General features: G+C 47.8%; 6 protein-coding genes across 6 annotated transcripts; all 6 read left to right on the top strand.

Moving 5' to 3' along the window:
* Positions 1-292: 292 nt before the first annotated feature.
* On the top strand, positions 293-625 carry DEU56DRAFT_718786 (uncharacterized protein; the record flags this gene model as incomplete). The annotated part of the gene is made up of 2 exons (XM_041347646.1): positions 293-427; positions 479-625. Coding segments are annotated over 2 exons (282 nt in total), but the record flags the coding sequence as incomplete, so codon positions are not given.
* Positions 626-1,007: 382 nt separating this feature from the next.
* DEU56DRAFT_913061 (uncharacterized protein) lies at positions 1,008-4,011 on the top strand (the record flags this gene model as incomplete). Its single annotated transcript, XM_041357479.1, has 13 exons — positions 1,008-1,041; positions 1,099-1,179; positions 1,236-1,660; positions 1,722-1,940; positions 2,002-2,184; positions 2,240-2,436; positions 2,473-2,701; positions 2,755-2,915; positions 2,969-3,065; positions 3,130-3,309; positions 3,373-3,570; positions 3,621-3,944; positions 4,000-4,011. The coding sequence occupies 13 exons, from the start codon at positions 1,008-1,010 to the stop codon at positions 4,009-4,011; spliced, it is 2,340 nt and encodes a 779-aa protein (XP_041208032.1).
* A 1,033-nt stretch (positions 4,012-5,044) lies between these two features.
* DEU56DRAFT_699031 (uncharacterized protein) lies at positions 5,045-5,227 on the top strand (the record flags this gene model as incomplete). Its single annotated transcript, XM_041347287.1, has 1 exon — positions 5,045-5,227. A coding segment is annotated over one exon (183 nt), but the record flags the coding sequence as incomplete, so codon positions are not given.
* Positions 5,228-5,273: 46 nt separating this feature from the next.
* On the top strand, positions 5,274-5,471 carry DEU56DRAFT_695911 (uncharacterized protein; the record flags this gene model as incomplete). Its single annotated transcript, XM_041347218.1, has 1 exon — positions 5,274-5,471. A coding segment is annotated over one exon (198 nt), but the record flags the coding sequence as incomplete, so codon positions are not given.
* Positions 5,472-7,046: 1,575 nt separating this feature from the next.
* On the top strand, positions 7,047-8,903 carry DEU56DRAFT_913059 (uncharacterized protein; the record flags this gene model as incomplete). The annotated part of the gene is made up of 5 exons (XM_041357478.1): positions 7,047-7,181; positions 7,237-7,683; positions 7,735-7,989; positions 8,039-8,167; positions 8,223-8,903. The coding sequence occupies 5 exons, from the start codon at positions 7,047-7,049 to the stop codon at positions 8,901-8,903; spliced, it is 1,647 nt and encodes a 548-aa protein (XP_041208029.1).
* Positions 8,904-15,859: 6,956 nt separating this feature from the next.
* Positions 15,860-18,260, top strand: DEU56DRAFT_756379 (uncharacterized protein; the record flags this gene model as incomplete). The annotated part of the gene is made up of 8 exons (XM_041350035.1): positions 15,860-15,912; positions 15,947-16,106; positions 16,127-16,255; positions 16,466-16,586; positions 16,694-16,758; positions 16,869-16,882; positions 17,082-17,110; positions 17,218-18,260. The coding sequence occupies 8 exons, from the start codon at positions 15,860-15,862 to the stop codon at positions 18,258-18,260; spliced, it is 1,614 nt and encodes a 537-aa protein (XP_041208028.1).
* Positions 18,261-20,885: the final 2,625 nt, after the last annotated feature.

Here is a 20,885-nt window from a genome sequence, read left to right as displayed (position 1 = left end):
TGGATGTACCAATACCCCGCAATGCTCAATATCAAGTCCGAAGGATTCACAACATTGAGCTAGTGTACAGTGATCTACGCAGCCTGATTTCCGGAGGCACAAAAATACCTCGCACGACGATGAATGCTTTTGGTGCAGCCCTCAGCCCCAAGGTGTGTCATATTATAAATGTTGCCCCTCGTTGACTGTTCAACACCAACACTATTTAGAATTGCCGAACCTTGCTACGAAAAATATATCTAGCCTCTTTCCGCTCAAATGCGGCTCCTATGTGATTATGCACACTGCTGTACGGTTCTACATTGGCAAAGTGCTTGACTTGTACAGGAAAGGTGCCAACAGTCATTATGGTTCCATTCAATCCATGACGAGTGTCTCCACATTGTCCTTTCTCTCACTTCGAGTTTACCTTCCACTGGAGACTGCAGTGAGTAAATTCTGCGCCATAATATTTGTTCTAACACGTTCGCTGTTTCAGGCTGCTGCTTCTAATGCCGACGACATGCTCTATGAAGACGAAGATGTGTCGCCCAATGCTGTCCCATCATTTTCCCGTCTTCCCAGCTGCTACCAGTACGAGACCCATACACATGCTCCTGCAAGCAGCATTCTCTATCACATTGGCAAAGGGGCTCTCAAAGGAACAAACTCACGGGCATTGGAACTGTCCAATGCCAATGCTCGCCACTGGATAACCCTGACCGCACCACAGGTTAAGCAAAAATTGCCTAGACTCAAGATTTCTGGGGGTAGGATCACGAAAGCTTAATTCTACTTAATGCTATATCACAGATACGTATTCAATGGGTGTGCTTGGGATTCATCCGTCGTTACATACCACTCTTGTTCACTGAGATACTATGTGTTCTTCGTCGTGTCACATCTTGCTGTGGTGTCACATATGTCAGACCATGTGACACGTGACATGTCTGTCCGGAATAGCAGATTTTACACCCGAAAAATAGCAGATTTGAGAGCCAAAATGAGGTCGATGGGCGGACAAACATATGGGGGAGCTTCCGGGGGCCTCTGGATCTGCTGGTGAGTACACACCTACTGATGTTTTCGTGTGCTGACTATTCTGGTATGACTATATAGTGAACCCCCTCACAATCTGGGCCACACAAGACGAAGGCGGCGCAGCAGGATGCGAGGACATATCAATAGAGAGTGACATTGGTATTATTACCTTATCGTTTGAATTTGTGAGACTGACTAACTTTTATCTACATCAGACATGCAAGGGTCGTCGCCGCATAGACGTCAATCAATTAACTCCGATGCTGCTGTGTTTCCCGACTTTGATGGGGCTCCTGATCTCAATGATTGCAATGAGCTCCCTCATGAGCTTGACGATATTAAAGTCAAGTACCATCCACACAGCAAACTTCCCACCACTGTACATCACTTTTCCGACTTTTCCCACAGCTGCTCTTCAGAGGACCAGGTACCTCGTAACAACTCACCATGGGAACCCTTCAGGACGCGACTGGACTTCGAAGTTGCAGAGATCGCGCTCGAAGCTGCGATGACTAAGGAGCAGACAAACCGGCTGCTTGATCTTGTGCATCGATCCGCCGGTGGCAAGGACACATTTACGTTGCAAAGTCACGATGAGGTTCGCTCGCTGTGGGAAATGGCTTCGCAGCGGTATACACCGGTAATTGATTTCATTTTTGTGCATTCATCGAAGCTCATTACGTAGTTACGGTGTACACTAGTTTCAAAAGGATGTAGTATCTGTTAAACACCAGGACGAAACACACAAGTTTGACATGCACTACCGCCCTCTCTGGGACTGGGCGCTTGATTTACTGCGAGACAGTCGTCTCGCACCTCACTTTGTATTTGATGCTCAACGTCTTTCCAAATTCAACAGAGAACGGTTTGTTCGCTTCATCGATGAACCATGGACTGCCGATGCCTTCTGGACTGCACAAGTATGTATCGCAGCCTTGAGTCATCTATCTGACTGTAACACCACCCATATTACTGTTGTAGTCTCAACTCCCGCTGGACGCAAAGCCGCTGGTGTTTATTCTGTATGCCGACAAAAATAAACTATCTTCTTTTGGGTCTGCAAAAGGCTATCCAATCATCGCCCGCATCGCAAACCTGCCCGTTCACATTCACAATGGTAATACAGCCCTAGGTGGAGGTCGTGTAGTTGGTTGGTTGCCAATTGTTAGAATCTTCTCGTGTGTGTTGCTGCTAGCGATATTACTGAGTGTATTGTCAGGTTGCTGAGGATCAAAAACATACAAAAAAGAAGAGCTTCGTAGACTTCAAAAATGCGGTGTGGCACACTTCCTTTTACCAGCTTCTCCAGTCAATCGAGCTGCATTCGAAAACCAGCTACTGGTTCAAATGCGGGGATCAGATTCAACGCCGTATCTGGCCCTTAATACTGATCTTGAGTGGAGATTACGAAGAACAGTAAGTGCTACCATTAGTTTACTACTCTACTGCCAGGCTTACCTTAGTTACCTACCGGAGATGTGCCATGGCGTTGATTCGGGGCGTGAAAGGGAAATTCCCTTGTCCAGTCTGTCTAGTGCCTCAAGATGAGCAGTTGGTCAATCGTGTCTTTGCATTGCGCACGAGTCGCAATTCCCAACAGGTCCTTTGCACCGCAAGAGGAAGGCGTACGGCACAGGAAAAGGAGGAAGACCTAAAGGCTTATTCCCTCCGAAATGTAGAGGTAAGTGTTGCTGTGCCCTGCCGACAAATTTTCTGACTTCGTCAAATTAATAGAATGTATTTTGGAAGATATTTCTTGCGGATGTTCATCGAGCACTTTCTGTTGACCGCCTGCATATGAACCATGAAGGATTATGGGAGGACCATCTGTGGAAGGACTTTCTCTTCTGGATTTCTGAGCTTGGACAGGAAGCTGCTACCAAACTCGATGCAAAGTATGTAATTAAACACTATGTGAATTCGTCTTGGTGCTGACTTACCACCTTAGCTTTGATGAGCTTCCACGGTGGCCGAATTTGACACACTTTAAGGCTGCCATGTCAGTTGATTTCAATGATGGATCACTTCATGAGGACATATCAAAGGTATGTCATGCGCTGCTAACTTCGAACATGATCTTTTGGTACTGACACAAACTTTCAATTAAAGCTTGTTCTCTTCACGGCACAGGACATCTTCCATCAATCGCAGTCTAAGCTAGGATACTTGCTTCTACGCTGTATCCGCTACTATATCGAGCTTGATATCTACGCTTCGTTCGAAGTTCATACCGAGGAGACTATTGCGGCTGGAAGAGCAACCCTGGATATGTTCTCTGAATTGATGGAGGTGAGTCATTTGGATGCCATTAGTCGTTGAGCCTCATCTAACTCGTCAGATCTGGGCTTTTAGGAATATATCACCAAGTTGCAGCCCAAAACGAACAAGAACTGGAACTTCCCGAAGAAGCATATGATCACGCACATATTCGATGATATTCTAGCTAAAGGCGCAACACGCAACTACAACACCAAGCCGAATGAGAAGATGCATGGTGCGTTGCGGAAAATTTACCTTCGACGGACAAACTTCAAAGATGTTGCTCCTCAGGTTCGTCGCAGCGCAGTGCACAAGTCTAATGTTTTACTAACAAGCTACAGATCTTGCGTTATGACCATTGGCTTCTGACGTCGACATCGATGCGCACCGAGCTCGACAACTACAGTCGAAAGGCTACCGACGACCCAGAGACAAACGAACCTCTGGATATTGAACCAGTCGCAGATCCCGTCGTCCATGTGCACTTAGGTTCGAAGCAAGGGAAACATTCATTTCAAGATATTATGTGCACACATGGAGCCGACAGAGCCTTTACTAACTTTCGGACAAAGTTCAATGGCTTCCTGAATGTGTTCCTACTGCAGAATGGCATTCCCTTGCCGGATGGTCCAGGAAGGGCCCTTCATCTCCGAGCCGAGGATGAGGTATAGTACCTTCTTCAGTGTTGCAATTGACCAACCTCAATGACATTTCTGGCAGATTACAGAGTAGAGCCTTTACTAACTTTCGGACAAAGTTCAATGGCTTCCTGAATGTGTTCCTACTGCAGAATGGCATTCCCTTGCCGGATGGTCCAGGAAGGGCCCTTCATCTCCGAGCCGAGGATGAGGTATAGTACCTTCTTCAGTGTTGCAATTGACCAACCTCAATGACATTTCTGGCAGATTACAGAGTTCTGATTCCTGCGGGTGAATTACGAGTCCTTGGTTGATTGGCGCATGCACGAAGACTTACTTCGGTGCAGCCCAAAATTTTATGGATCACCGAGGTTCGATTGCGTCATCGTGAAAACTACAGACAAACCGTTCTTTGCTTGCCTCGTGTTCTTGTTCAGCTGCTTGATTGGTGATACTGATTTTTCTCTGGCCCTTATCCATCCTTATGACATTGGTATTGGTGTTCATCAAAGGCGGGATGTTGATTTGGGATTGTGGCGCGTACGAGCGAAACCTTGCTCATCATCTGAGATCATTTCTATTCAGTCAATTATTCGAGGCGCTGCACTCGCCAGGGATCCGGAAACGGATGGAGATTACTTGGTTGTGCACACTATAGATGCAGACATGTTCCTTCGCGTGAAGTCTCTTCAAGTATAATTATATTTATTTTACAGTGTTCAGTTCTCTGCCTGTCTTCCAGTACAACAGTCTTGTCATTGATCTCCTCATTCATGGCTTGCAGCGATGACGGGTCCTCCACATATGCCCTTTGCTGCTCTCGTCCTTCTCCAGCGATTGAAAGCACACTTCCCCGAATAACCCCCATCATCTTCTAACTCTCAAGTCAAGCTCCTGCATTTCATCACATATGCCTCCCACCATCTATTTGCTTGTCCCAAATAGCCCCCATCATCTTCTAACTCTAAAGTCAAGCTCCCGCATTTCATCACATATGCCTCCCACCGCACAAAGTTGCACTCATCTGTTACCTTCGCTGCTCTCATCCTCCTCCAGCAATTGAAAGCACGCTTCCCCACTGCTCAGGGATCTTCGGAATACCTATTTACTTGTCCCGAGTACCCTCCCCCCCATCCTCTTCTAACTCCCAAGTCAAGCTCCCGCATTTCATCGCATATGCCCTCCACCGCACGAAGTTGCACTCATCTGTGACCTTCGCTGCTCTCGTCCTTCTCCAGCGACCGAAAGTACGCTTATCCACTGCTTGGGGATCTTCGGGGCACTGCCTGTTCATGTCTGCATTCATGCTACCACGTCCAAGCCCGAGAACAGTTCCACACTATGGTCACGAGCAGCCTTTACCCCCCCCCCCCCCCCCCCCAATCCTCTTCTAACTCCCAAGTCAAGCTCCCGCATTTCATCGCATATAACCTCCACTGCACGAAGTTGCACTCATCTGTGACCTTCGCTGCTCTTGTCCTTCTCCAGCAATTGAAAGCACACTTCCCCACTGCTCGGGGATCTTCGGGACACCACCAGTTCGTGTCTGCATTCTACAGCTTCCAAATCATGATGGAGAGAATATTCACTTCGAGACCTACTCACTCCTCATCGATACCTACATCAAAGATTCCACTCAGCACGAATACCTCTGACGCCATGGAGACTATTCCCTGTGTCAAGCGCAAGGCTGACTGGGTTCCCGGTGCTTCTACGGCTTCCAAATCATGATGGAGAATATTCACTCCGAAACCTACTCACTCCTCATCGACACCTACATCAAAAATTCCACTCAGTGCGAATACCTCTGATGCCATGGAGACTATTCCCTGTGTCAAGTCCAAGATTCGCTGCCGTCGAAGGCATCTTCTTCTCGTGTTCCTTTGCGTCTATCTTCTGGCTCAAGAAACACGGTCTCATGGCTGGTTTTACATCTCCAACGAGCTCATCAGCTGTGATGTCAGGGTATGCACACCGACTTTTCGTGCTTGCTCTTTAGCCACCTCAAGTGTCACCCGCACCCTGACACTGTCAAGTGCATCATTACTCAGGCTGTTACCATCGAGCAAAAGTCTCTGATGGGTGCGTCATTTCAATCACAATACCCTTATCTGACTGTCTTTTCAGACGCCTCTCCCTGTTGGCCTCATTGGGATGAACACCAAGCTCATGTGCCAGTACATCAAGTTCATCGCAGACCGCTTGCTGGTATTGCTGGGTAGTAGTTTTGTGAAGGGGAGGGGGGGGAGATACCGGTGCAGGATCGTGTTTTGGAATACCTGGTGATAGTCATGCGAATGCAAACATCTTGTGCTTTCAATTTCAATGGTACCAACTCAGACACAGGCTTGGGGAGGGGGGGAGGCGTTGAGCTCCTGGACACCCTTGATTGGCTTGAACAGTAAGACCCTGTCTCATTTCCTGTCTACCATCTTCTACACACTGAAGGGCTTGGTGGCCTTGGTATGCCTTCAGGTATGCGCATTGCGCAGAGTGATTTGTGATATTATTAGTCTAAGTCCAAATTTAGTCTAAGCAAACTCAAATTGACGTCAAGAGGTTGATTTTAATTTCGATTTGAACCATTCTCATTCTCTCACTCACATTATTAGTTCAATTGAACAGTTACCCACTTCTGCGCTCGCCGGTATGACCCATGAGGAAGACCAGCGCATTCTCAGCCGCCACCTGGAATTATAGCTGCGCATCTGATTTATTGATGTGACATCCGTCGACGACAGGGACTTGTCAACTCATCTGCTTGCACTCCCATCATTACGTCATTGATGTTTCAGTACAGACATAAGTAACTTTCTTTTGTCCATGAGATTTGATCCGACCAAGACTCACAATGTGTGCTATATACTCAGCAACATGTAATACACATGCATCATGCTGCGGTGATTAATGTGCGTCTTTACTGTGTTTCTATTCAGTCCCTCGCTTCTGTCTGAATCTCACTTACTAATAATGTAACCGCTTTGACGTTCAGATGCGAGCGTTTTGTGGCACCCGACTTTGCCAATGTATAAAATATCAGCGGCCTAAGATAGCTTTGCCTCGTCCTGCAAGCCGTACTCTCAGGTCTCGTCCATTTCACATCATACTCTACCGTTGTATTGTTGACCGATGTCTGATGAATCTGGTTCGGACTCGTCAAGATCCTCGGGTATTCATTCAGGCTCAGACTTGGAAGATGAGGACAACCATGACCGGCCTGTAGCTCCACCAAGCGAAAATGCCTCCAAGGAGCATTACCAAAAGGTAGACTCTTTCTTCTGCTCATTTGCTGTTCCACGTTCTGACATGTTCTGCCTAGTATATCAAATACCTTCAGCTTCAGCATGGCAAGCTTGAGAAGTGCAATGCAACACTCAATGAAAGCAACAATGTCCTCAACACCCACCAGCTAAAATGCTCTCGCAAGCACCCTCTTACAGCGACATCCTCCAATACAATATCATCGGCGTCCCAACCATCTTCCACGGGTCCATCTGCTGCACCTTCTGCTGCATCTGATTCAATGTCCAGCAACATCGAGAAGCTCATTCTCGGCTTGGCGAAGAAGTACGTGATTACTACTGAAATGTTCCTTCCCGACAAGATCGTTTTTCAAACTGATTGTCCTGACCCTCCAACTGATATCTCGAATCCGAATCGTTATGCGAAGAAATCGACTGAGAGGGACGCACTTGTAACCGAGCTGTACACATCTATTGACTTTGTGTTGCACCCTCGGATGCGGACAAACGCCTTCTATAATCAGGTTCGTAATACCTTTACATTGTTGAAATTTGACTTATGAAGCCTCACACAGTTTGGAACCGGAATGCAGCAGGCTCGGTCATCGTTTATCAACGGGCTATGTTCTGTGGCAGGTAGCATATTCAGCATGCCGAATGAGTATTTCATGTCAAAATACGACCGCAATTCTGTCCCGCAGGTCACAGACTTGATTGGATGGGAAGCCGGCAAGGGAAAGGTGTTCGACATTTTCAAGGCACCAATACTCTACCCCGATAATGTTATTGATGCGAAGAGAGTATTTAAAAATTGGCTGGTGATTGCAAAGGTAGGGGCCAGTCACAAAGTGTCCACGGTTGTTCATATTTTGTTTCGAGGTCATCAAGGTTGCGGTCTGCGGCAAAATGTCGTTATATCCGAAAGCACGAGGTGGCCCGCCTCCCTATGCCAAGATTTGGCAGCTCACAAGCTGCACTCCCGGCCTAATCACATTTGGTGTCACCTCGGTAAGGTTTCAGTACTTCAAATATGCTCCGAGTAGGCACTTATCATGTCCGGTAGATCATCTTCATCCTGTCTCCTAATCAAGAATTCTCAGGAGATGGTGTGGGAGCCATATCATCAATCCCATATCACGCAGTCTTCCGAACTGTCAAGAAGTTCTTTGCCGTCAAATGGACACACAATCACATCAAAACCATTGTGCAGCAAATCAACACTTATGTTTTTGACGGCGTCGTCAAGACACAGTCGGATGATACTCCAGGCACTACAGTAGAGGATGTTACCGATTCACTGGACCGTGTTATGGCCGTGCTTGATGATGACAGTGACTCAGATGGTGCTTCATTGTATGCTGAACCACATGTTCAAGTCGAGACACACCACAAATCTCCTGCAGTTCTTACCGTCTCACTTCCCTCTGAATCTGAACCTCCAGTACCCCAGACTGTCAACTGTTTCACGGCCCCGACCATTCACAATGATCCCGCAATCCCTTCTGCATCGTCGTCCATCTCATCTCAGAGTCCCCCCACTGCTGTCATGTCTGCTGTGACATCACTTGCAGCTGCGTCAGCTGACATCCAAGGTGTCGACGGGATTTCCAAGGATTGCCTAGCCGATTCAGATACTGGTACTAGCAATAGCAAGGCACAGAAGAAGGCAGCGAGGGGTGGCAAGAGGACCAAGGCTTCTGTCAATGACGCTGATATTCGCCGCTCTTCCCGCAATACGAAATGATATTAGCTATTGTCGTTCAGTCTTCCTACTATGAATGTAGCCATTTTATGTATCAGTCAAGTTTTTTCTGAATATCATGTTGATTTAAATAGCTTGATCATGTGATTGCGATGCCTACTAAATGTGCATTGAGATAATGTGGATATCATTAAAATAACCATTGAGACAGGGGAGTTACTCATTAAAATGTATATTACTTATGACGAGGTGGACACCATTAAAATGCGCATTTCAATGTTCATTAAAATGGTGTGACAATCAATAAAATGCTGACTGTTATATCATAATGGGTTATAATTTGCATGCGTCGTTAGGCCATTTTAATAGATTGAAATGCCGTACAAAAACTTCCGACAGTAAAACTTGGGGATAACTTACAAGGTGTCCCGCCAATTCGTACCTTACAGTACCTCATGCTCAACATTGGGTACATTCCTCACACCAGGCGCGGATGCTGGATAGGCTTGGACTCAGAGGGTCGGATATCCTAGGATCGAATATTCTGCCCACATGATGGCATGTACATTTTCAGCCTGCGTTCACTGTGTGTTGTCCAAAAATTCCGACGGCTGAGAGTTGGCGGAGATTCTGGGGGGTCCCCAAGGTTTCAGCCGCGTAACCTCCACCAAGTATCGGCCAGCCAGTACTAAGTCGTAAACTTGATACTCTAAATCAACGCTCCACGCAACGATGGCGGATATTGTCAGGCCTCCTCGCCTTGATTTCCGCTCGGTATATGCGGCGTCGACTCAACCCTTCAACACATCTTAATGCATACAGAGCTGCAGACCTACCACATTATATATAACCCATAGCTAGGGTTTATCCGACGAAAAAGGCAACTTGAACCATGACGTCACTTTGCGTTCTAGTTTCGTTCTGCTTGTCTCTAACACAATTGACACATCACTGGCTCTCTCGCGTGGAGTTTTAAACTACCTTTGCTCCTGACTTCCATGCAACGACGACATCCGCATTCTGGCAACATCGACTAGTACACTGCAGCTACAAAGTGGTATGTGCACTTCATGGTGTGTTCCATGTGTGATCTAACTGCAAATGTACATGCTTCAATCTTTATTTTGTGCTTGGCTGACCTTTGTGCATAGCTCCATCCGCGGCCATATGCGAAGGTACGTCTTCACTTGGGCGTCAAAGGTATGCTTGTGAAATGTGTGGATATGCTTGTTGACCTATCCTTACATTTCACAAGCTAATCAGAATGTGACAGATGCTGTTTCCCGTCTGCTCTCAAAGGTCGCGCCGATTTCATTGTCCGTTACCCGGACGCAAAGTGTTTCTGTGAGTCGTTTCTACCGCTTTGTCACCCGAGACTCACCCACTCTGTATAGGGAAAAGACTTGGTAAGAATGTCGCCAACGAAACAGATGCTGCGATTCAGAGCTGGGGTATGGGTATAGGTTGGTGTCTGCGTACCGCGGGTTTGTCCCTGCTGATCCCTAAGCATGATGGGATTTCAGAGTATATGAGTCTGTTATATCTATATAGCTGTGCCTGTATCTAGCTAGCGCATGGCGCGAGTATAATATACCATTGGTTTATCTAATATTAATACCTGGCTAGCTGAATATCGATTGCGGCCGCGCGTGCACAATCGAGGCGCTGTAATAATCATAATATATATATATCAATATATAGAGGTATACAAATATTAAACCTCGCGAGGTAGCCCAATCGAGGATAGACCATGGTTTCAGCTGGTGTTGACGAGAGGGCAAAACCTTGACTTCTACATGGAGGAAATGCGGTAAAACCGCCATGTCGACGCCGGTGTCCAACGAAAGCGCTGACACGGCTGAGACCTAACCCTAGGGTCAGGTTCTACCCTCGTTTCAGACGGCTGAAAATTTTGATAACACGCAGTGGTTAAATGTACTTGTGTAATCATATTTGTAAAACCTCCGAGTGTTTTAACTTTTACCTGCGAGTTTTTCCGAGTCAGAGCCCTACGTGGCACCCAACCATCTTTATGCGGATCTTAGACACGCTCTGGATCCTGCTCGTGCTTATTTTAATGGTATCTTGCGGAGCTCAAAGTTGCACTTGGGAGAGGGCAACTGACAATCGAGGACTTAATCGGCATCGCGCAACTTGCAGTTTTTACAAGAGGTCCAGCATTATTGCAAGTCAGAGGAGACTACAACGGGCCAGAGATGCAACTCTGGCAAATTTAGACACGTCCGAGGCACGGTCAAGGAACACATCGCAAGTCAGTCGCTGATATCTTCGCCTAGTTTAACTCGTCCTTGATAACTTGTGTCGATAGCGAATCTTACCAGTGAGGCCCGGGCACGTAAGAGTCCATGCACGACCAATTGCTCCCTGCCGCAGGCCCCTGGCAGGGCCTAGTAGTACTAGGTCTAGCACAGCTCGTACTTCATTCGATGGCCCCAATATCGTAGCGCAACCGCACCCCTTCGACGACTCAGACTCGGAAAGGGCAATGGACTTGGAGGGCCTTAATTTTGGTGATGGATTTGACCATGGTGCCTTACATCACCCCACTGTTTCTGAGGAACCCCCGCTTCCTCCTATGAGACGTTTTCCGAGGTCTTACAATGATATCGAGCATTCGACTGAGGATCTCGATGGTTGCGATAATGTCGGTGTCCCACCACTTCCAGCCCAATCCAGAATCCGACGTGTCCTTCTGACGCTAAGAGACACCCTCCAGACTGCGTTTAACTCGTTTGGACTTTGCCGGTTATATCCTCGTCGTCCTTCCTTCGAGCCAAATAACTTTATTCCTTCGTCGTTGCTTGCAAAGTCATGTCCAACGGTTGTTCAGGGAACTGATTCCCCAGCGATACTTCCACCGCCCTACCCCTTTTCTAACATGACGTTATATCGCCTTATCACCTGGATGAATTCAGGCAGCCACCACAAATCGGAAGGTGAGGTCCAGCGCCTCGTCAAAGAAGTTCTACGGGCCGACGATTTCGACGTGAAGCATCTTGAAGGGTTTTCAGTGAAGAGGAGTTTGCGAGAATTGGATGCGGATGAAAATGAGGGGAAGGTCACTTTCCCTGATGATTGGGTTGAGACCACCGTCACCATCGATATCCCGACGAAGTCAAGGGAGGAAGCGTCCAAGTCATACACCATCGCCGGTTTCCATTATCGGCCTCTCATGAATGTAATTCGTGCCGCATTTGCAGATGTCCAAGCAGGCGCCTTCCATCTCTTGCCTTTCAAACGGCTATGGAAGGACCCCTTGGACGACCACCAGGAACGAATATACGATGAACTCTACGCCTCCGACGCATGGCTGGAAGCTCAAGACAATATCCAGAAACTGCCAAAGGAACCTGGTTGCTCCCTGGAACGTGTCATAGCGGGTCTCATGTTTTTCTCCGATGCCACTCACCTGGCGAATTTCGGAACCGCGAAAGCTTGGCCGCTTTACCTGTATTTTGGAAATCTATCGAAATACAGTCGATCTTTGCCTCGATCCGGCGCATGCCACCTAGTTGGATTTTTCCCTTCCGTGAGTACTACTTACCTGACACTTGTCTAGTTTGATTGACATCAATTGCCCAGCTTCCTGACAAAGTCAAAGATATTCTCAGTCGCTTATCTCGTATATCAAAGACTGGTATGGCGTCACTTCATACCCACTGCCGCAGGGAGTTGTTTCACGCGTGTTGGGACATCTTACTTGACGAAGAGTTTCTTAGCGCATATCACCATGGTATTGTTCTAAAATGTGCTGACGGAGTGCTGCGGAGAGTATTCCCCCGAATCTTCACGTACTCAGCGGATTACCCCGAGAAGTAATGTTCCTCCTTGATGAAAACTGTCGGATGACTCATGATTTAAAGGGTTTTAATTGCAGCCATCAAGGACATGGGATTATGTGCATGCCCTCGCTGCCTTATTCCGAAAAGTTCATTTAGTTTTCTTGGACTGCGGGAGGACATGAAAGCTCGTATAACAAAACTCCGGGTCTATGTTATGGCGACCGTCATCAAAGCTCGTGAGTATATCTACAAAGAAGGAAATACTGTCGATGGTTCGAAGGTCGAACGCACTCTTGGAGCGGGTTCGTGGGTACCTACTATAGTAAGCACAAATGTTCTCTTACAATTTGTGATTAGTTCAACCAGCTATTTGTAGAATCGATTTGTCGAGAAGCTTGGCCCGCTTGGCCTCGACCCATTCCGCATGCTTGTTGTCGACTTCATGCACGAATGTGAATTGGGTACGTGGAAGGCGCTGTTTAGCCACCTTATTAGACTTCTTTATGCCCTTCCCGGTGGTGAGCAGTTGGTCGGTAAACTCGACGCCAGGTACGCGGAGTCCATTCAGAGTGTTATTTATCTACGACTACTGATGTCAACTCTCAATCTCGCCGTAGGTTTCGCCAGATTCCGACTTTTGGTAATGGTGTGATTCGAAAGTTTGCGAATAACACCTCCGAGATGAAAAAATTGGCAGCACGTGATTTTGAAGACATCTTGCAGGTTTGTCTTGTACTATTCATTTGTTGCATCATGCTCACTGACATACTCTCAAACATTAGTGTGCTATTCCGGTTTTCGAAGGGCTGTTCCCTGCTGAGCATGATGCAGTCATACAGTCTCTGTTGTACCGATTTGCGCAGTGGCACGCGCTCGCGAAACTCAGGCTTCACTCAGAGTCAACTGTGACTTTTCTCGAAGAGACGTTCAAGAAGCTCTCTCGAAAGTTGCGGAACTTTCAACGCACCATCTGCGATTCCTTCAATACCGTGGAGTTACCGAAAGAGAGAAGGGCTCGTCAACGAAGATTCGCACAGCGCTCCGAAAGCGGTACCGGCTCTTCAGAATCAAGCGGGGTGAGGGTAAAGAGGTTCAATTTGAATACCTACAAGTTTCACTCAATGGGAGATTATGCGAGAACCATCAGGTTCTTTGGGAGCACAGATTCTTTCACGACTCAAATGGTCAGTACCTACCATATTTCCATTGTCCGCCTGAAGTTAAGTTTGGTCAGGGGGAGCTTGCGCATAGAGCTCTAAAGGCGTTCTATCCACTGACTAGCAAATTAGACACCCCAGCGCAGTTGGCCAAACACGAGCGCAGGCGCCGTGTACTTCGACGGGTAGCAGATGCAGGGGGCATATCCCCCCCCAATAGTCAGTCGCCCATCGATGGCACTCCCGCGCCGTCCTGTGGAAAGCACCACCATATAGCCGCTAGCCAGAGTAATCCAGTGAAACTATTCACATTCCTTCAAGAACACGACGGAGATCCGGCAATTAAGGTAGGCTTGATATCACAGCGGGGACGCACGCACCTTACACATTTCTCACAATGGTTATCAGAATTTCCTACCAAGACTCAAGGACCATATCCTTTACCGGCTGCGACAGCTCGACATCAGCTACTGCGACCATACCTTCACAGCGGAAGAACACAATTCAGTCATTATTCCTAATAATACGATCTACTCGGTTCACACGATGCAGGTATATTACACTACATATGACCTCAGGCGCGAGTACGACACTATCAACCCTCGAACTCACGCCGATGTTATGGTACTTTCGGGGGAGACGAAACCTCGTCATCCATATTGGTATGCCCGTATATTGGGTATCTTTCACATGGAAACATGGGTCAACAATGAAGGCCGACCTACGAAGCAGTACCTCGAGGTCCTGTGGGTCAGGTGGCTGGCACCGTTGCAAAGTCATCAATCCGGTTGGAAACATGCTCGTCTTCCGAAGGTATCATTTGTGGATGAATCTGACCCGGATGCATTTGGATTTCTCAATCCAGGGCAAGTCATTCGAGGGGTTCATTTGATTCCTGCATTTGCCTCTGAACGCGGTACAGGCTCGCTTCGCTATGGAAAATCATTGGCGCGTTCGGGGGGGGAGCTAGATGACTGGGAAGAGTATTACGTGGGAATGTAAGTGTGAATCTTCCTTTTTATGGCGTATTAACCTTCGACAGATTTGTCGATAGAGACATGTTCATGCGCTATACTGGCCTTGGTGTTGGACATCCAGTAATGGTGCGAAAGATAGTCAGAGACTGTTTTGGCTTTGAGTTAGTGGCGCCAGCTGATGCCATGGATATCGTCAATGATGATGACCATGAAGAGGTCATCGGTAATAAAGCATACCATGATGGACAAGATGAGGGCGATGGTGGGTTTAGTGACGACGATTTGGAAGATGAAATCAACTCGGAGGGAGACGGAGAGGACGATGAAGATGAATTTGACGATCTGCTTTCTTTCTAAATAAATTCCCTCCGTTGTACCAAGGATCGAGTCTTAAGTACTAAGTACGCATGTGATTGTTGGGATGAATCCTGCTGATTTGACTATCCAACAATTCAACATGTCTCTGGTATGGATTCTTGACAGCGACATTAATCTGACAAATGTCCATCTGTTGTGATATGTTTGTCTATTTGGTTCTTATCGATCGCTCCACTCCGAGTCATCATATCGAAGCCATCCATTCCATCAACTGTTGCTGTAGGCGCGATGCTCTTGCACTCCGAGATGGACTCCTACGATGTGACATGTCAGTGAATGCAGGCTTGTGGAAAAAAAGTCACGACGTCTCCTCAATCCCACAGCCACTGCCGCAGGGAGTTGTTTCATGCGTGCTCAGGGTGGAACTTATCAACCATCCAGGCTTGATAAGTACATACTTCTGTTGTTTCTACAATTGTTGGCTTGCTCATAAAATTACAGGGTTCAACCGTGACCGTAATCACCAAAAACAAACATGTCAGTGAATGCAGGCTTGTGGAAAAAAACCACGACGTCTCCTCAATCCCACAGCCACTGCCGCAGGGAGTTGTTTCATGCGTGCTCAGGCGGGTGGAACTTATCAACCATCCAGGCTTGATAAGTACATACTTCTGTCGTTTCTACAATTGTTGGCTTGCTCATAAAATTACAGGGTTCAACCGTGACCGTAATCACCAAAAACAATGTCTACAGCTATCTCCTCAGATCCATACGCTCACATTAAGCTTCTACATCAGTGCCTAGGGCAGACTCCTGTGGGTCCAGTTTAGCTTCTATGACAAGCCAGGGAGCGGGAATTTAAGTGAGGTCAGTGAAGATCAAGTGTTGAAGCAGACAACTACTAAATATCATGAGAATGTCCTCTATAAAGTCAAGCATAACAGCCCATGGCAAAATTATACGGATGCTGGTGATTATCCACTATATAAGGTAATATTAGTCCATCTCAGGTTTCCGTCAGTTCACTGATGAGGCTCTCGAAGCTCAAAATCCTTGTCGCCGATCGGATCAATCGCGAATTGAAGCCTGATTTGTTGGTCGACTCCGAGGATAAATACTGTCGTGGATTTGTCAACGATGTATGCGGCAGACTACTCTGCCCGACTGAGCTAGAATAGCCCAAAGTAACTATCTCACTCGAGATCTTGCCTGACACTAACCATCCGCCAGCGATCATCACGGCGGCACAAGACTGCGGGATGGAGCTAAGGTGTAGTTGGTTGTGGTTGTGTATTTGGCGCGGCAACGTTCTTAACCAACCTTATACTTGAGATCTTGCCGATCGCGAGTGCTGGAGGCGCTTACGAGGTCAGTACCTTTTGGAACCGAAGGTCGCCGTAATCGTCATAATCGCCAGCCCAGCAAGAACTCACCGGTTCACTGATGCCGGCCTGACAGTAGTCGATTCTGGTAAGTGCTTTTGTAAATAATGATGCATGTCGCTAACCATGGAAGTTTTATTCAGTCATAACGTGTATTTTCTAGAAAAGAATCAAGTATGTGGTCCCTGATTCAAGCTTCGAGTGAATTCAGCGGTGAACCACGCCGAGTCCCTCCATCTGAACCGGGATCTGAACCAATAGTGAGTACTAAAGCCTAGGAGAGGGCTCAATTCAATGAATCGTAGACGCCTTTGATCATAGCGGGAATTAATCCGACTTCGTCAAAAATTGCGTTGGATTTCATGTTCAGGGGCCAGCCTCGAGGTAAGTGCAGCTTCGAACGAGTAAGTGACTAGTAAACTAGGTGACTACGTTAGATCATACCCCAATAATGGATCGCATCACGAACAGCTGCCAGATACCACTTTGAACGCCCGACACTTGCGAGTTCAAGTTTGCTGCAGCAATCTCAATCCTTCTTTCATTCGGGCACCCCGTAACTGACTTCCGAGTCCATCCAAAGGTTTGCCGCTGCCTCCAAATTGATTCAAGGTAAGCACATCTACTTGTAGGCAACTCATGTTATCGTTATCAAGGACTGACCACAGGCAGTTAGAACTTATTCAACGCAATGGCTCACCAGCATAGCGGCCGCTCAGGCAATTGGCACGGGTATCCGTCAAGTGACGGTGATGGTAGCACACCCAGCCACCCACAACTGCCTCAGCTGCCGCAAGGGAACACAGCACCAGCGAGCAGATTTAGTCACCCCATGGCAGGTGGTGGCCAGCACCAACCTGGCGGCGTCGTAGCGCCCGATCCTTCCCTCTGGCAATATCGTACGGGTGGCAGCTACCCAACTTTTGGGCCGCAGTCACACTTGTCTACAGTTCGCGCGTTTCCGCAGGCACTTTCCAACCAGTTTCACCATAGTACATTTAACCTAGCTCAGAACGCCCCACGGGGGCCGGCTCTTTCCCCAACCATCCCTCACCCGACCTCCTCTGACCCGACTACGAGCCAGGCCAATCATGCCTCTGGATATCACAATCCACAGCATGAGGATCTTGCGGGCGTCAACCACCCAATTCCGCAGTTCAATCCACGGACTGCCGCAGCCGCACTCAGCGCATATGATTATTTCCGAATCCCGATGGCCATATCCCAGAACTTCCCAACCACCCTTACTCTAACTCCCTTCGACTCGAGTACGAGTCTCGCGGCTCCAACTCAATCAAGTTCGACGGCTTTGGGCGCCTGCAGCCCGAACGACCAAGGCCACCTCCTTTCATTTGGTGCTAAGGATGTGATCAGAAGGCTGGTCGAGAAAAGACCCATCAAGCGGAAGGTTGCACGCGCACACAAACAGATAAAATTCATAACCGCTAAAATCCCCTCAGCATCGACGCAGTCCACTCCAAATACCTCACTGTTGCACATCGACTCTTCACTGGTTGACAGCGTGAAGGAGGACGCCACAAGATTGATGATTCTGTCATTATTTCAAAAATCTCTGTATCCCGCCACGGACGATATCACTACCTTGGCCAATACAGCGCTTGATGAAGCGATCACCAAGCACACGCACAATGGTATTTGTCCACCTCCCTCGTATTCATCCTGTGACTCACGGAGGACATGGAAAAAGAGCTTATGGCGTGGAAATTGTGGCCAGAAGGTCAGAGCGCTCTCGCGCGGCTGAAAGGGACGGTCAACGGTCAACGTTCACTTTGAGCTCTCCTAATGCACAGGAGAAGATGAAGAGTTATGCACGGCGACCGCAATTTGTTCGGGGTGACACACAGGTATGCTCTTACTCATTATGGTTCCGTCTTAAAAGTTTCTATTCGCTCACACTATTCAGCATGGTAACCCACAACTGCCATTGCGCAATTACAGTCGAGGCAATCATCCCTCAGAAACTCGTGAAACCCCTGGCAGTGACGACAAACGCCCATCATCTGACGTGAGCCGTCTGTCTTTGATGCGTTCACATAACGCGGAATATGAGCTTGCTTCATGCAGATCCTCACTAAAAACTCGCCGGGCCGCGCTGCATGCATTGCTGGTGACCTGCATACCGCTGAATACCTGCTGAGCCAAGAAATTGACGCAGATCACAACCATGACTCATATGACAATCTGAGTGGGACAATGCGATTGAGGACGCTAAAATGGTCAGACGCTCTGCCTATCACAACGCCGTTGAATACAATTGACCTTGTTTGGGGACATAGTCCATTGCTATCCGGCCCTCGTTATTAGGCTATATTTCCAAGGGGATCGCCCTCTGCGGCGACCAGCAACTCTCGGCCGCGATGGAAGCCTTTGATCTTGCTTCCACATTTGCTAACCGCCATCCGATTACTATCGATGTTTTACTATTGATCAAGGTGATTTCGTTACCGTTTGAATAGTCGGACTTTCATGATAACACTTCTATGTCCTTCTTTCAGGCTGTTGCACTTTTCAATGCCACTCGCCATGATGAGGCAATACGGCGAGTCCAGGACCTCGCCACCGCTTATCAAAACACAGATGCTACTCTGTGTAGTGTTGTCAATGTGAGCGCTATGTCGGACCTAACGAGTTTTCTCACCCTTGAGCACGCTTCGTCAGATATATCTGCGCGTGCTTCTTGCAATAACTGCTTTCGATGATGGGCAGTACATCGAAGCCGCTGATCAATTCCGCGATATTATTCTCAGGCTAACCTCTCCCAGAATATTTTTTGAACCGAGATTGACGATATTCACGCTAGTGCGTTAGTCCGAAGCACATAACAATTTTCCACTAATGTATGATGTGCACTGAATAGCTCTTCGGCTGGGACTTTCACTCCTTATGGCAAACTGTCAATCAAAGACGGTGCGAAGACAAGTCCACAAGAACTCCCAGGGCTGTGCTTGGGGTTAGTGATTGGAACTTATCGCCTATTCCTTCCAATCCTATTTAAGGATGCTAACGAGACGGCGCCATTGCGCAAACGGGACGCCTCAGTATTGCTACAGAATGTTGTTCACCTTGACACAATGATTCAGGTAAGCATGTATGTCTCAGCGCTACTCCGCTCATATTCGAGATTTACTTTAGCGGGTTACGAGCGACGGGCGACTCCTGTCGCTTCGCGTCCCATTCAGGAACCCAGCCATCCTCACTATCGTAGAATATGTCTTGGCCAACCAGGGGTATCGTCAATTTATATCCCTCGATGAGCCTGATGGCACGAGGTCGAAGGTATAAATTTATTCTCAAAAGTTGACCGTCTGCTCACTGTAACTTCGTCAGCGATAGTCTGTTGCCTAGACTATCACAGTATCATGTTAGAACTTGTGACCGTCCCTGTGCCGATGAAGGGACCACGGAACGGCACCTGAACTCGCCGAGCATCGTGGATTTCTGCACGTATCAGTTTCGAGGAGAATGGTGTCTTCCATTTCACTGCGAGTCTTGCCTTCGTTGTCTTCATCTCTACAGCTCATAAATATATTGCGTAGACCCCTGAGACGGGATCCGATGGTCCTGCAGGCCGTGAACAGGACTAGGTCCGTTTGTGACCATCATTTTCTTCTTGTTCTCATACCTCAGTGTTCGTCTAACACCCAAGTTTTTGGACAACAGAAACCTTAATCTTAGGCCTAAGAACATCGGGTACGTCATTCCCCCTTCATTCCACCCATTAGAAAGTAACTCACGATACAAACGCAGAGACAAGCAACGTTTAGATCGCTCTGGGTGCACGGCAGAAAATATAAAAGGAAATTGTGGCTGTGACATCCCCCGAACCTGCCGTCAGCCACACAGATGTTTGGGAGGAAGAAAACACTCATTTCCGCGTCATTTTGGATGCCGAAAAATTGTGGGTAGCCATGTAAAGTACGTAGAATTCGTTCCGCGCATGGGCCTGATTTTTTTGACCGCAAAAAACTGCCTGTTGTGGGTCTCCGTGTGCTTATGCACGTCAATGCCTACACCGAACGCGCTTCTCGACCGCGAAAAAACTCGTTCCTGCATCTCGGGTGAGTACGGCGTGCCCCATGAGAGTCCAGGGGGTTTGGCAGCTCATGGGGCACTTCACAGGAGCCCGTTTTTTCCCTGCAGGACAGCGTGCCCCATGAAAAACCACATTCTGGTGGGCTCATGGGGCACGCTACCGTTTTCAGTTGTTTTTAGGGATGACGGCACATGTTTTCCGTGTTCGGAACGCGATAATATATTGCTCAGCTATGTAAACTAAGTACGTCCCACCCTCATTTCCCTTCCCGCTGGGTTCCTCGCTGCCCACAGACCTCCGCACGTCGCCGACCACGACGAGCGCACGCTGTCT

The sequence above is a fragment of the Suillus clintonianus genome (genome assembly GCF_016758775.1).
Source record: "Suillus clintonianus strain FC179 chromosome Unknown DEU56scaffold_39, whole genome shotgun sequence".
Lineage (NCBI taxonomy): Eukaryota > Fungi > Basidiomycota > Agaricomycetes > Boletales > Suillaceae > Suillus > Suillus clintonianus.
Note: the sequence above shows the minus strand (reverse complement) of the source record. Positions and strands in the feature narration are given on the sequence as shown.